At 39.3% G+C, this 14,264-nt stretch overlaps 1 protein-coding gene across 12 annotated transcripts in view; it reads left to right on the top strand.

The window, feature by feature from the left end:
* Nucleotides 1-14,264, top strand: part of adgrl2b.1 (adhesion G protein-coupled receptor L2b, tandem duplicate 1) — an 85,568-nt gene that overhangs the window by 67,494 nt on the left and 3,810 nt on the right. For 10 of the 12 annotated variants that reach the window (XM_086172322.1, XM_086172324.1, XM_086172320.1 and 7 more), the window contains 11 exons: nt 889-1,011; nt 2,281-2,486; nt 3,377-3,550; nt 4,596-4,805; nt 5,108-5,328; nt 6,047-6,113; nt 8,038-8,129; nt 9,437-9,605; nt 10,260-10,388; nt 11,214-11,310; nt 12,271-12,396. In XM_086172322.1, the coding sequence (XP_086028448.1) occupies nt 889-1,011; nt 2,281-2,486; nt 3,377-3,550; nt 4,596-4,805; nt 5,108-5,328; nt 6,047-6,113; nt 8,038-8,129; nt 9,437-9,605; nt 10,260-10,388; nt 11,214-11,310; nt 12,271-12,396 (1,614 nt within the window). The remainder of the gene's footprint in view (nt 1-888; nt 1,012-2,280; nt 2,487-3,376; nt 3,551-4,595; nt 4,806-5,107; nt 5,329-6,046; nt 6,114-8,037; nt 8,130-9,436; nt 9,606-10,259; nt 10,389-11,213; nt 11,311-12,270; nt 12,397-14,264) is intronic. The other 2 variants (XM_086172327.1, XM_086172326.1) reach the window with 1 other exon arrangement.

Raw genomic sequence — 14,264 nt, 5'->3', positions numbered from 1 at the left:
GAAGTGAACTATTCATATATCTACTCATAGCTCATAGGTGTGGTCTTTACGGTAGCCCACTCCTCCCTTTTGTATTCTACCCCATTGACTTTAAATCTGTTCTTACTGAGTAAATGAACGGTAGATGAATTATCCAGACGTAAAGGTACAAAACAATGTGGTACGACCAAAAGCAAAACTCTTGGAAACTAGCATACCTGACCGCTCTTTAAGAGGTGAATAATTGTTTAATTGGATATTTTTCATAGCCTCAATGGTGCCTCCAGATGAGCATCAGGGGTAATACTGAGGAAAAAGGCAGAGAGAAGTTAAAACCAGACAGAGGGGCATAATATCCCAACTGCGTCTGTCAAAAGTCATCTACATGAGGATGTGAGGGAGACAGTGTGCTGATACATGTATCCTCCTGACCCTTTAGTAGTTTCTCACATCAAAGAGAGCACTACCAGGCAACTGGCATACCAGAGAGAAGGGCTGTAAGAATTCTGAGGATTTTCAGAGATTTGCTCATTGAGCCCAGAGTTATCCGAATCCACGGGGGGAAATAGCAAAAGTAAAAGCTCAATGATATTTTTGATCATATGAATATTTGATATTCATCCAGTCAATTTTGGACTTGCATTTGTTCATCCTCTGTTATTGCCATTGTTGATATATTTTATTTTGCTCTCAACCTGACACCAGGTTGCAATAACACCCAACAGCCTAGCATTGACACCCTATGAATTCTTCTCAATAAGATTGGATTTTGTTTTTCTCAACATGTCAACAGTGTTTTGAATATGGTGGTTTGCTTTCTAAATGCTTCAATAATTGATGCATGCCCCCCCTCTCTCTCACCCCCCTTCACTCTCCTTCTCCTTTTCTCATACCTCTTACCCCTGACAGTGTTGGATGTCTATGTATTAAGCACTGATGGTCAGGTGCAAGACTTCAGGTTCCCTCAGACAAACAAGGGTGAAGCGTCTCTTCAGCTTTCTTCCAACACAGTTAAAGTCAACAGTAAAAATGGTGAGACAACAAAACATCCGTAGACACATTAAGTTATTGTTACCTCACGTTTTATATGATTAACTTCTGCAACTCTGAACGGTATTTAAGATTTGGTATTTTAAAGTGGATGAACTAATTTCTGGACTTCTGCACGGTGGTCGAGTGGTTAGCACCTTTACCTCACAGCATGAAAGTTCCTGGTTCAATTCCCATGAGAAATCCCATTCAGCACAGAGTGGGAATTTGCATGTTCTCCCCATCTCTGTGTGGGTTTCTTCTGGGTGTCCTCCCACAGTTAATTCAAAAAAAATGGGAAAAATTGCCCAGATGTGTGACTAAGAGACCGAGTAGTGGTTTGTCTCTATATGTGGCCCTGAGATAGATAGGTGACCGAGTGTATCACCCCTTAAACTACGCCATAAGAATAAGAACAACTTTATTTATCCCGAAGGAAATTGTTGTGCCAGAGTAAAACATAACAATGATAAATAATAGAAGGAAATTGTATAAATAGTAAAAAAAAAAAAAAAAAAAAAAGGAGGGATAATGAGAAATACAAACAAAACGATTAAGTGTCAAAGTCAAGGCTATAAAGTGTTTAAGGTCTTAATTCCTGCAACCCTGACTGCAGGATAAGCAGTAGATGATGGATGGATGGAAAAGCTTCACAAACTGTACAAATGAGAGAGTTGGTTGTTTGTCCCCATATGTGGCCCTGTGATCAACTGGCAAATGATCCAGGGTGTACCCTGGTTCTTGTCTAATGACAGCAGGGATAGGTTCCAGCAATCCCCGGGTCTCCAAATGCAGGATACGCGGTAGATAATGGATAGATCGAAAGATTGCCCAGAGGTATGAATGGGAGAGTCGGCGTTTGTTTTTATATGTGGCCCTGCGATCGATTGGCAGCCAGTCCAGGGTGCAACCCGCATCTCGCCCCAGAGACAGCTGGGATAGGCTCCAGCATCCCGGTTACAGAATAAACGGTAGATAATGGATGGATGGTCCAGTGAATCTGTAAGACGGCTTCTAACTTAGTATTTTACATAACAAATTTGAAACAAATTTCAAACAGATTTCAAATGCAGAAGTGTGATTAGTATTAAATATAAACTTACCTTCCCTGCTCAAGACAATGCAGTATGCTAATCTGTTTGATAGAATTGCACATTAAGAAATTATTTATGAATTTGAGAATGTGTATTTTTCAAATGTATTTGATATTGGCTTCTGTGCTCATCTATTTCTCTCCAGCTTTTCTCATGACCGTGTTCTTCTTGGTTACAGGTGTAGCCAAGCTGGTATTTGTGCTGTACAAACACCTGGGTCAGTTTCTCAGCACAGAGAACGCAACGCTAAGGGGGCTTGGAGACATGAACAAACGTAACCTCTCCCTGACGGTCAACTCACACATTCTCTCAGCCTCCATTACCAAAGAATCAAGCCGTGTGTTTGTTGCCGACCCTGTAGTCTTTACACTGGAGCACCTGGATGTAAGCCCCCTCTTGAGACCTCCCAAGACTACACTATACAGCTGGAGCCTTAAGATACGGAAACAGCTGTTGTTTTATTTTTGTCATTTTTATGGTATTATTCAAGTTTATTGTCCTGTGTACAGTGTGGAAATGTGTTTCTCAGTACGAGGAAATTCTTATTTTGGTGTCCAGAGTGCACTAAGACATGTATTGCTAATAGTCGGCACGTGACTGCAGAGCAAGCAAACACGTCTGCCACAGCGGGCGCCTTGTTGCAAGTTATTATTAATGTGCAAGTTATTATTACATAATTAGACATTGTTAATATTAGTAGTACACAATTGATTGTAATTAACACTTCAGAAACACATAGACTCATGACTGTAGATGGATGGATGGATGGATGGATGGATGGATGGATGGATGGATGGATGGATGGATGGATGGATGGATGGATAGATAGATAGATAGATAGATAGATAGATAGATAGATAGATAGATAGATAGATAGATAGATAGATAGATAGATAGATAGATAGATAGATTCAAAACAAAGTTTAGCTCTTTAGCTGATTTTCAGGCTCACAACATATCATTGGATGGGTTGCTAAGTGTATAGGACTTTGATTATGTTTAGCCATTATAGTAAATCTCTACTAAGTCATAACATTTTAATTTTTATTTAATGATCTTAAATTAAAAACAATTTTGACTGCTCTTTAACCCCTCAGTTCAATTCAATAAACTAAGATTTTAAATAAAACTTATCTTTAACTTCCCTGCCTGTATACAATATCTTGCAGTGTAATATTGGCAGAAGTTTGAAATGTAAAGGTAATACACACTTTGTGCCTGTTAGTGCATATTACAGCGCATGTTCATTCATGACTTTTCTTTGTATTTTGTAGAAGGAGCACTACTATAATCCCAACTGCTCCTTCTGGAATTACTCGGAACGGAGTATGATGGGATACTGGTCCACCCAAGGCTGTAAACTGCTGCACACCAACAAGAGCCACACCACTTGTTCCTGCAGTCACTTAACCAACTTCGCCATCCTTATGGCTCATCGGGGAAATGTGGTAAGTGTGCGGCTACACAGGTTTTTTCCATTTCAGTTTTACATCCTGCTGATAGATTTGTTGACATACTGCAAGCACTAGATTGGAATTTCAGTGGAGATAATTTGATTATTACTTGTGGAGATGGTAAGCACAAAAGATAGGGGATGGTAATATGAAGTAGGATGACAGTTTGTGATTGAGGATTATGGTGGAAAGCATTATACCAGTATCAGATGTAATTACAATGTATGTCGGGCTATGCCTTATTATTTCACAACGTATTAATCCCCAATAGGAATCATGGGAAACCGTCCAACCTCAGTTCAAATTTACACTTCCCCTTGTTTGAAGTGGTATAGGATTAATTTGGTCACAAAATGCAATTACAATTTAATTATATGATAAATGGCACGTATAGAAGGGACCAAGCAGTCATAAATGTGAAGTATAGAAGTTTGTGGTTTGTGTAATAATACATCCCGATTCATGAACTCTGTCCCAGGCATTTCTCTTACCCTCAACCTTAACCACAGCTTGAAACTAGAACCCTGAGGCAAGGCTGAGCCTCAAACTAATTCCCTAAACATCACCTCAGCTACAACTTCAGCTCTCAATAAAATTTCAAATGTCACAGGAGGAATCACCCCCCTTTTAGGCCACCATGTCTTTGAGTGATAATTTGTATGGTCAAGTCTGCTACTTCTGCTTTTACTTTTAAAACAGGCTTGTTACAAAACTTCTGAAATACAGGGCAGTTACATTTTCGCAGTAATCAGCCCGAGGATCCTACATCACATGTTGCTCAGGGCTCTTTTTGGCATCATTTCTGTGTACATACCTACAAGGAGAACCAGCATTTGGGGTGTACTGTTAAAAGTCTTCCTATACATACAACATTGAAGTCAGAATGTCTGTCTTCATGACAATATTATAGATGACTTTGTTATTTTTTTGGAAGTTTCATCAATACACAGTGAGTATTTTGGGGAAAAACTGAGTAAAAATCGCTATATCTATGCTGTACCAATCAGGTGGAAATAAAGGCTGTTTCTTTTCTTTACAGGCCAAGGGAAGCGTCCATGAGCTTCTTCTTACTGTCATCACTAGGATGGGAATTGCAGTGTCTCTGGTTTGTCTGGCCATTAGTCTCTACACTTTTTGCTTCTTCAGAGGTTTGCAAAGTGATCGCAACACCATTCACAAAAACCTCTGCCTAAACCTCTTCATTGGCGAGCTGGTCTTCCTGGTGGGCATCAACATGACGGAACCAAAGGTAATGGGGAATTTCATGAATGGCCCCACTCTGCTTACACTTTTTTAATTTACCCCTTCACTATAGTGCTTTACACATGGGCATCAGATGACCATGTGTAGGATGTATGAAAAGAGTGGTAGATGAGATCCCATCTGTAATAGCAAAAAGCTCATTATAATATTCATCAATAAATTCAACAACATTTTATGTTAGTTTTGTTGTTTGTTTTAGCCAGGTTAATGATAATATTGATTATATCACGTTTAAAAAACTAACATGTGTTCATGTATTTGTAACCACTGCATTTGTCTCCTGATCAGATTGTGTGTTCCATCATTGCTGGAGTCCTGCATTTCTGCTTTCTGGCTGCATTTGCCTGGATGTGTCTTGAGGGTGTGCAGCTCTACCTCATGCTGATTGAGGTCTTTGAAAGTGAATTCTCTCGCAGGAAGTACTACTACATTTTTGGATACCTCTTCCCTGCCGTCGTGGTGGGCATATCAGCAGCCATTGACTACCACAGTTATGGCACCCAGCGAGCGTAAGCGTGGCCTCTTTATAGGACAAAATTCACCCCAAATAACACTCCCTCCTCCTTGAAAAGACACAACCAAAGCAAGAATGTATGCACTAATGATAGTAATATCACAAAGACCAGTCCAGCTCTGCCCTCTGCCAAATTTACATCCTGTCACAGCTAAAAGAAGAGCCTACTAGCAAAGCAGCAACAGTAATGAATACACTGGCTATCGGGAGTTGCCAGCAAGGGTTTTATTCTGTGCATGTGGATAATTGCTATGCTTGTCTGTTTAAAACTTTATACCCTTTTCCAATGTTATTTGTCAAAGCGGTAAGCTGAATATGATTCGACCTCAATATGAGGACCTTAAATTTACATTTATTTTTTTTATATATTTAAGAAAACTACCTCTATATATCCCTGCGTTTTACTGCTGTCCCCTAGAGATTTTCACGTGCTCTGTTCCTCTCTGCCGTGCAGTATTTACTGTACACTCATTCATCTCACATTTGCAGACTGTGAAGTCATGAATCTAGTAACTACCTCCTTATAGACTGCAGCTTCTCATGCACGAGGGCATAACTCCCTCAGAGTTGGGCTTCTTTTGTCTGTGGAAAGAGGAGTTTGTATTCTGTTTCTTATTCTTTCACCGCTGTTGGTACCTGATCGATGAGGTACAGCCTGATGTTGCGCATTGAGATGATTTCATGAGCTGAATGTCACCTTTTCCTTTCCACAGTTGCTGGCTTAGAGTGGATAACCACTTCATCTGGAGCTTCATTGGGCCTGTAACACTCATAATTGTGGTAGGTTTTAATTCAATGCATGATTAGGAAAACCCCCTTTTTTTTGCCCCGTGCATCTCAAGCTAAAAATGCTTTGAAAACGTTAACAGATTTTCTATTTGTGTGCACTAGGAATGTGTTAACTCTCCTCTTAGATCAATCAGCATGAAAGGAAAGTGGTCCCATTACAGCTGACACTAGGACATCAGTGTCCACTCAGCTATGAAATCCTCTGAAATCAGAATTGTTGAGTGACAAGAACTTAAGGCTGTTCGGTTGCTTGCTAAACATCTAGAGAATACTCCTATCACGCAATCAGGAGGAGAAAACGTCTCATGCATGAAGGTCATTAGCTTCTTCGGAAAACAAAAGCGATGGTGGCGAGGTGAATATGGTAGTATTTAGCGGGTGGCCCGGACAACCATCACCACAGTTCGTAGCCCTGCCGAGGAAGACAGTGCCAGCATACTGACATCTCCACCTTCATCTTTTCATATTTGGTGTGATGCAAAGGATATTCAAACACATCATTTATCCATGTAGGCCATGTAGCCAACCTATAGATAATCCAAAAATACATGCAGAGCCCGGGGAAAGAACTAAAATGGAAGGATTTCCTTTTTTAAGATGTATTTGGAAAAGGGAGGCTAAGGCTTGAATATTTTCGTGGACAGCTCCTCTGAGACAGCCAATGAAAAAAGTCCATGTTCAGTTGGTTGCAGCTCTCTGCACAGTGCCTCCCTCCTTCCTTGCCTCATCTGTCCATCTGTCTGTCTCATCAGATCTATGTCATCACTTGCGGTTGTGTTAAATACATCTCCGGCCATTCGGCTCATGCGGATGTAAATCGGCCCCAGTGGCTAGGAGACAAAATTCAGCATTTCTCTAAGCTGTGATCTAAAAGACTGACCGCTGACCATCGGCGGCCTTTTTTCTTCGACGCTCTCTTCTGTTGACAGTTTCCATCTGCTTTCTGCTTTTGCTGCCTTTGTTTCCCCTCTCTGTTGCATTGTAACATTTAAGAATGGACCCATATTGGAACACAATCAGAAACTTTCAGGTTATTTGTGAATTCAGTTGAATGAGAAATTCAAAATAAAGTTTTTGGCACTCTTACAGCCATACTTATACAGTAAATCCTATTTTTTTCTCTTCTTTCCAACTTTTGTTTTTTGGTTTTTTTTTTACATTGTTTTGCCTTATGCACATTAGATTGGTCACGCTTTGACAATGCATGAGTGGATCAGATAAAAAATGTAGTTTTTAAAACATCCACATATGGTTTCTTTTCTATGAGTATTTATTGAAGACATTGCAGAGTTTTGTGTGACATTGCCAAATTCAAGCTCATCTCCCTTTCCCGTGGTGGTCACAGGCCATTCAGTGCTTACAAAGATATCCTAAAAGCATGGAAACTGTTGTGGATGTATGGCTTAAGTCAGGCCAGTGTTTTTCCTGGCCTCAGAAAATTGTTTCTAAAACATGGCACTCTTCCCCTTTCTTTCCTTTCTGTGTTATTCCGGAGCTTTTGTTTGCGGTACATCGGATCTGTCTGGGATCCATCAAATAAGATTCTTGTATTCTTACGGAAGAACATTTTCATGTGTTTGCTCATGAACCAGGACAAAGGGTAATGTCAAATATGAGACAGGACAGAGAAAGTCAGTGCTGCCTATGTTGAAAACCAGAGCGGAGTTAAGAGCACCAAAGTGTCAATCTCCACTTTTTTTAGTCAGTATAATCTATTTTCCTTAACAAAACAATACATTTTTGTGGTCCTTTTGGATGATGTATGCTGTTGGTAAAGCTCACAATTGATCCAAAGCCACTATAGATTAAGCAGTGCTTTAGAGTTGTCACTATAACGTAACAATGGATCTAAGAATCGAGAAATGAATTCCTTTCTTAGTGCACCCTGTAAACCGAGATTCCTTTGTTTTGACAGGTCAATGTCATCTTCCTGGTGGTGACCATGTGCAAGATGGTGAAGCATTCCACCTCCATGAAACCTGATTCGTCCAGGCTAGGGGGTATCAGGTGAGGGTTGCCACTCTGGGAGATCAGGCGGCTTCACTAGACAGAGAGAGACAGACAGACAGAAAGAAAGGGAGAGAAAAAGAGAAAAGAGAGAAAGCAAGCAAAAGAGAGAGAGAGAAAGGCAGAGAGAGAGTTTTGTTTAAGTGCAGGGATAGTGAGTAGTTTTTGGCGGAAAAGAAAACAATATGAATATGCATCATTACTGCTTTTGTCTCCCCGGTGAAATGTCAAAGGTGCATCAGAGTTACACATTTATATGTTTTTCTCTTCTTTAAACCCACCAAGACTAATATTTTCCCCCCTTTCAGATTGTATTTCTCTCCATAGGAGGTGCCTTTTAACTGCATTTTCTGATTTTTGTATTTGCACTATGCAGGTTTATATTGCCTTTTTTTTTTTTTCTTCATAACTGCCGTCTTGACCTTTGGTATCTTTCGCTCCTGTGCTGGCACAGTTTACAAGCTTTCCTGGAAAATGGGTTTTTACTGCATTGCTGGTGGATTTCAAGATTCTAAAAAAGCAAAAAAGAGTCCATCTTTTGTCTCTAGCCAGCCTAGCCAGCACTGGCCATCTAAAAAAAATTGGCAAGCAATGCTGAGTTTCTCAGTCAAACCAATATACAATTTGATTTTGTTTATCATCTTTATCTGTGACAACTTATCAAGTATTATATATAATATCCCCTGCAAGTATAATTTAGTATCATTTGTGGGTTTTATTCTCCTTGTATTTAGTCTTTGTTTTGAAATTTGCTTTAATATAGTGATCAAATAAATGATTTAGACAAAATATGTTTCCTACAAAAACTTGAAAGGAAGCACATTCAGTCAACATTCTAAATGCTGCTTCTGGTTTTGGTTGTTGTTGGATCTTTAAGTGTCATGCTGTCGTCACATTCCCCGGGTCAGTATACCTCTCTTGGGGTGGCTCACTTCTCTAATTGTCTGTCAATACTGTTACTGAAACTAACTGTGAGGTCTGAAGTTATCTTGTTTCTTCTAGGCTTTCCTGGAAGCCACATATAAAAAATCCTGCTGAGGTTGCAGTCTTGTAGCAAACCCCAAGGAACACAAAAATTACACAAGCGTATTTTTTCCAGAACTTCGTACGGGAATTCATGGAGTATGACTTATTTAACAAAAGTCCTCCAAAATACACTTAATGGGCATTTTTAACACCACTGTTCTGTGGAAGAAGGGCATTCAATCTGAAAAAAGATGTTATCAAATGTTATATGTTTTTTCTGAAATGTCCCCTTTGTTGGAACCGAGTCATTTATCTTCTGTTTTTCTTCCTCTTTTTCTCAGGTCATGGGTTTTGGGAGCATTTGCCCTACTTTGTCTTTTGGGATTGACATGGTCCTTTGGCTTGTTCTTCCTCAACGAATCCTCTATTGTGATGGCTTACCTCTTCACTATCTTCAATACTCTTCAAGGAATGTTTATCTTTATCTTCCACTGTCTCCTCCAGAAAAAGGTATGATCGTATCCTGTGAATAATTACAATTCAAGTTATTTGCAAGGCCCAAGAAAAAAGGGACACAATATCATAATTCCACAGTCCAAGGTGTCATATTCACGTATTAGTTTGACAAAACAACCGATTAGACGGATATTAGGTCACATAAACTAATAACAAAACATATATTAATAGAGAAAAAATGGGGATGATTGGGTATGTAGAGCAAATCAAGTCTCTCTCTCTCTCTCTCTATAATTCCCCCCCACTAGGAAGGGTTGTTTTAATCCAAGTTTATCAGTTTGTCAGTTTGTTGTCTTTCCATATTGCAGCAGGATTACATAAAAATAAGTGGTGAAATTTTTTGAAAACCTGATGACAGCCAAATGGTTCTATGCTAATTTAAGGGAACAAAGAAATACCATGAAATATATATCTATTTTTTTTTTCTATTCTAATATTTATCCCTGCTAATTGAAAATGAACATTTCAGCATCTTATTAAAGTATTGTTTGTTCCTCCAGATATAGTATCCTTGTCAAATGCCATCCAGCTGAATGGCCTTTCACAAAGATTGGAAAATTGCATCCCCAGCGTGTTGGGTATCAGGAGGCTTGTATAGTTGTCTGGATCCATGCACTCTGTCTCTTCTAATGACTTCTTCTGCTGCAGGTCCGCAAAGAATATAGTAAATGTTTCCGTCAGTCCCAGTGCTGTGGCGCTCTGCCATCTGAAGGCTCTCACAGTTCAGCCAAGACGTCCACATCTCGATCCACAGCCCGTTATTCATCGGCAACACAGGTACGTTGAGAGACATCAGGATTTGAGGATTTAGAAAATGTCTGTAGTTGTTTATTCAGTGAAAAAACAAATCTTCTGTGTTTTGAACTTTTCATTGGCTTGCTAAACCGTTCTTGTGAGAATGCTTGTATAATGTAGTGAAACTATGATGTATTCTGACACTGTTATTGTAGAAATGAAAGATAGCTCCTGCTCTTCATTTGAGATATTGTTCGGTCATTAAGGAAACAGGCAAAGGCTGCCAGGCTTGACTGCCAAAACATTTCTTGAAGAATCCCAGTTGCTGTGATGATAGATAATAATAACTTGAATTTGATTGAGATATCTGCGGGTAATTAAGAGTGACATTTGCCACTCTCAGCTGATTGAAATCTATACGAGGTACCTCATTCTAGATCCTCCTTCAGGGTGTTTGTTAGGTTGATCTTTTTTGAGAGGATAGATCCTCTGAACAGATAAAAAAAATAGTGCTGGTTCTAAATGAATGAAGGCATCTCGTAATTTTCTCCCTGGTGATGTAGTTAGATCGCTCTGAAGAGCTCTTCGGGGAGTTTGGTGGCAGATTGTGCCCTGGCTATTGACCGAAAAAGCTAAACTACTCATGGCTGGTCTCTCAAATTACAAGTTGCAGTACTGTTAGGTGATCTATTTTTGGTATACTTTCAATCAATATATTGTGTGGTATTTGTTTCAGTCTAATCATTTATACAAGTGTTATTTTGAATCACAAACCCACACAGCCACTCAACCTACTGCGCCAAGAGACTTTACTAAACACAGCACCATGTCGAGTCCTGATCAATGGCTTCTTTCTTCTCCTCCCAGAGCCGCATCAGGCGGATGTGGAATGACACTGTGAGGAAGCAGTCGGAGTCCTCCTTCATCTCAGGGGACATAAACAGCACCTCCACACTGAACCAGGGTAAGCACAGGGCTTCTTCCAATACCAGATGAGACAAATATGCTATTCTCTGGATATTGAGGCTTGAAATTCACAAAAAGACCTTGAATGGATGCAACCTATATGGCACTATTTAGCATTAAGCAGTCAAAAATAGCAATAAATGTTGCTTTTATTTCATAGCTCACAGATCTCCCTTGCTTATTTGTGCCTTCTTGGGTCATATTAAAGAAGAGGAACAGAGAGAAAAGACATTTGACTCTGTTTGATATGTTACTGATAACTTCACATTTCAGCAACTCCGACTGAAGAGACTGACCGTGCAGTAGCAGCCTAACTCATCTTCAGCCTGCAGTGATCATTATGATCAAGGAGGGGTGCTGAGCAAAGTCAGGCTGAGGTCAAAGCAGGTTTTGGGATAGAATTCTGGTTTCATGAGGCTCAGGCAGACTCTGCTAGCACAAATGAGACTGCAGCTGTGATTAAAAAAAGAACGCAAATGCCAGGGCAGACTCTTTCAGTCAGGATCCAAATGACAGAAAGTGGTTATTATATTCTTGAGGATTTACACAAGCATGCCATGAATGGTAGGTTTAGTGTATTATCCAGGTTAGGCCACATGGAAATGTTTTGTCTAGCATCTCAACTGGATGCGTTTGTTTGGATGAATTTGTTTCACATAAACACTGCTGCTGATTGTGTTGCTTGGTCAACACTTGTTGTGATAATATTGTTTGTCAGCCACATCCTCTGATTGTTTGGATAATGTCTCGCTTTGACAAACATTTCTATAACTGCTCTGTCCATAATAGAACACAGTTTCTACATATTTTGCAGTTCCAGATTGTGAACGGAGAATGTCAGTTTGTATATGCCGACAAAGCCCTATGCACCAACACGCACCATAAACAGTGTCTTTACCTCATTTTCCTGGACTGCCCAACTAATCTTCTCCCTCTCTCTCCCTTCCTGTTGTTTCAGGCATGACTGGCAACTACCTCCTAACTAACCCTCTCCTCCGTACCCATGATTCTAACCCTTATAACAACCTACTGGCAGAAACAGTGGTGTGCAACACCCCCTCTCCACCAGCTTTTCACTCTCCAGGTGCTCATCTAACTTTCACCCGTATTGAAACTTACATTTACATTTGTTTGAAAGCTGCAGCTCAACATATTGTGAAGCATGCTTTTTTGCTTTCTGGTTAGAAAAAATCTTGTTTTTATTCAACAGTGAATGCCTACTGGTTCTGGAAGTGATTTCCCAACCATTGTCTCCAGGTTCTTGTCAGCCAATGGCTATATGGAGTTTTAAATCTAGAATCAAGCAAAAAAAAAAAAAAAAAAAAAGCAAATTAGCAGGGAATCATGACCATATGATTAGAATCATGAGAAACAATAATAATAATGATGATAATGATAATAATAATAATAATAATAATAATAATAATAATAATAATGATAATAATAATCAAACCATGCTTGTATATTTTGGAATATTTGTTTTAAAATCAAAGATTTTCAGTTTACGAGGCATTCAGTCAACTCTACCAGAGATCCTACCGATGCACTTTTGGAGTCTGGATAGCATAGTATTCAGCCTAAATATTAAGCATAATACCTGACCCTATTGTTGGATATTGTAAAGCTTTCCACAGGGCAAGTTACCATTTTCACTATCCGCCGGCCTGTATAATGTATTTTGAACCTTAAGTGTTTTCATTTAACTCATAATCAAAATGCTGATGGAGAAAGCGAGTGCGATTTTTATTTTTTCCTCCAAAATTAAAAGGGCAGTTACTATTGTATTGTATATTATGTTGTATTGCCATCTATCCAGTTAAGCGCATAATCAATAACAGAAGCCGGAGAGAACAGCTAACCAACAGTAGCTCCAAAACTCACTTATGATCATTTTATACCGTCATTATGTAGACACGTGTGTTTGTATCTAAAAACACACTACACACATGGATTATTGGTGCTCATTGCATTGTGCCGAGCTAAACTAACAGGTGTTAGCGTAATTTCCAAAAATGGAATCGATCCGTTTCTTACAACTTGTAATGCAAACAAGATAAATGACATATTTTGACATTAGAATTATTGCAATGTCTGCTTTTGCTCTTTTTCTTTGCCATCATCCCCATACTTCCTATAGATCTCATAAAGACAGGGCGCTCCCATGTGAACACAGAGATAGTACTCTCAGCTTGTCTACTAAGGAGTCTTCAGGGAGTCCTTGCCCATTAAACAAGACATTTGCACTTTGGTTCTAATAATTTATGTCACTATTCTGTGCTCAAGCCTGATTGTGCATGTTGAAATAGTTACATTTTATTCAGGTCACTTCAAATTACACCATTTATGATTTCAATCATGTCAGTGTTTATGGTGACCTAGTTCCTCACTGGCAGAGCAAGAGAAACCCAATCAAAGAAGAAAAAACAGAAGCTCATGACGCAGTGCGGGCAGAGTCATATATCTCTCAGATGTTCTCAGTCATTTGATGATAAAAGAGAATACATAATATCAGCTGTATAGTGAAAGGCTATATATAATATATATCTTTAACAGCACTCAAAAAACTCCTCTCAGTTCAGTAAGAAGTGCATCACACTCTTGAGATTGTAAGGCAAAATAGTAAAAAGACGTGTTATTTGTGTGTGCGTGCGTGCATGCGTGCGTCGTTGCCTGTGTGTGTGTGTACACATATATAGCTTTAGCTTTATCACCCTAAAATGATTACCTGCTTAATCACCATAGGATAATTGCATTTTAACAACACACCGCTCGAAACAGGTGAAAGTGGTGATATTTAATTAAAAGGTAATTTCGAATGTCAGTGTATACATCTGTTATACCACGAGAAACAGAAAGGAACTGTTTTGGTGTTCAAACACAGGAGCAACAGAGTAGGTCGACAACCCAAGAGGGAAGATTACCCTTACTTAAGCCTTATTTAACAGCAGATCA

The sequence above is a fragment of the Fistularia commersonii genome, chromosome 25 (genome assembly GCF_037954325.1).
Source record: "Fistularia commersonii isolate RoL2024-O1a breed Wild chromosome 25, RoL_Fcom_v1.0, whole genome shotgun sequence".
In the NCBI taxonomy this organism is placed as follows: domain Eukaryota; kingdom Metazoa; phylum Chordata; class Actinopteri; order Syngnathiformes; family Fistulariidae; genus Fistularia; species Fistularia commersonii.
This window is presented reverse-complemented; position numbering and strand designations above follow the sequence as displayed.